We start from the raw sequence: 1,287 nt of genomic DNA on the forward strand, positions 1-1,287 counted from the left end.
TTTTTTTTTTTTTTTTTTTTGAGAGGTTTTCCCTATAGGATGCATGCGCTCACCAGATAGACAGAGAGAGACACAGAGACAGAAAGCGAGAAACCACCCCCCAGGGGGGATGGCCACACCACAATCCCTTCTCCTCCATTCTCCTCTCGGGACCTTGGGCACGCACGCACATGTGCCTGGCGTGAGTTTAAGCCATCAGGTCCAGGACTCGAGCCATGGTCAACTACATGAGAGTCTAGCGACATAGCCATTACGCTAACTGCTGGTCCCAATAAAATAATTCTTATAAAAAGTTTTATCAGAGAGAGTGAGAAAAATCATTTCCAGCTCTGGGACTTGAACTGTGGTCAGCCAGGGGAGAACCCAGCACCTCCAACCGCCAGGACACCACCTGTCAGTCTCCATAATCAACTGACTTATTTGACTTACTAGGTTCCCAACAGGACCGGCTCATAGAATCCGCACTTCAGTTTACCCCTTTTTTCCTGTTTGTGTCAGCCTCTCAAGGCGGAGTCCCAGCGGTCCCTGGGCGAAGCTAGTATAGCAACGCAGTCAACCCGGTTCCCAAAACGCGGAGCTAGGTGATCGCCCTTGAGGACTACAATTCCCAGGAGGCCGCACGGCAGCCACGTCGGCGTCGGCTGCGCATACGTCATCAGCGGAGGGCGTATCGGGGGGCGTGTCCTACGCGCCGATTGGTCGAGAAGGAGCGCCGCTGCGGGGCCCGCGGAAAACGCGCGGCGAGACTTGCGTCTGCGGTCCTGGTTCAAGGCGGCCAGTGGCGGGGGCCGAGGCGACATGGATCTCAGCGAGCTGGAGAAAGACAATACGGGCCGCTGTCGCCTGAAGTCGCCTGTGCCCGCGGTGTGCCGCAAGGAGCCCTGCGTCCTGGGAGTCGATGAAGCGGGCCGGGGCCCCGTGCTCGGTGCGCCCCTGGGACCAGGATAGGGAGTGGGATGACGAGGGAGCTGCGCGTTGCTCGGGAACGGGAGTCGGGATGATAGCAATGACAGCCCGGGCCTTGGTGACAGCTCTGAACAAAGCAGGGATGGCGACTTTCAGGGGCTCGCTGGTTGGATCCCAGTGCCCGGAAATGTCATCCCCTTCATTCTCAGGTCCCATGGTCTACGCCATCTGTTACTGCCCTCTGTCCCGACTGGCCGATCTGGAAGCCCTGAAAGTGGCAGGTGAGACCTGGAAAATGGGGAGGGGGGATCCCTGGGCATGTGCAGGGGCAGGTGAGCACGGGAGGGAGAAGACAGGCGCCGCCGAGGGGACCAGCCACCG

The 1,287-nt window shown here is 58.7% G+C and overlaps 1 protein-coding gene across 1 annotated transcript in view; it reads left to right on the forward strand.

The window, feature by feature from the left end:
* Window positions 1–507: 507 nt before the first annotated feature.
* The window catches only part of RNASEH2A (ribonuclease H2 subunit A), a gene marked incomplete in the record, with an annotated part of 9,954 nt that continues 9,174 nt past the window's right edge, over window positions 508–1,287 (forward strand). Inside the window, 2 exon segments of the mRNA XM_014592628.2 lie at window positions 508–925; window positions 1,116–1,187. Coding sequence (XP_014448114.1) covers window positions 799–925; window positions 1,116–1,187 — 199 coding nt within the window.

The sequence above is a fragment of the Tupaia chinensis genome, unplaced genomic scaffold, assembly GCF_000334495.1.
Source record: "Tupaia chinensis unplaced genomic scaffold, TupChi_1.0 Scaffold138060_1, whole genome shotgun sequence".
Taxonomy (NCBI): Eukaryota; Metazoa; Chordata; class Mammalia; order Scandentia; family Tupaiidae; genus Tupaia; species Tupaia belangeri.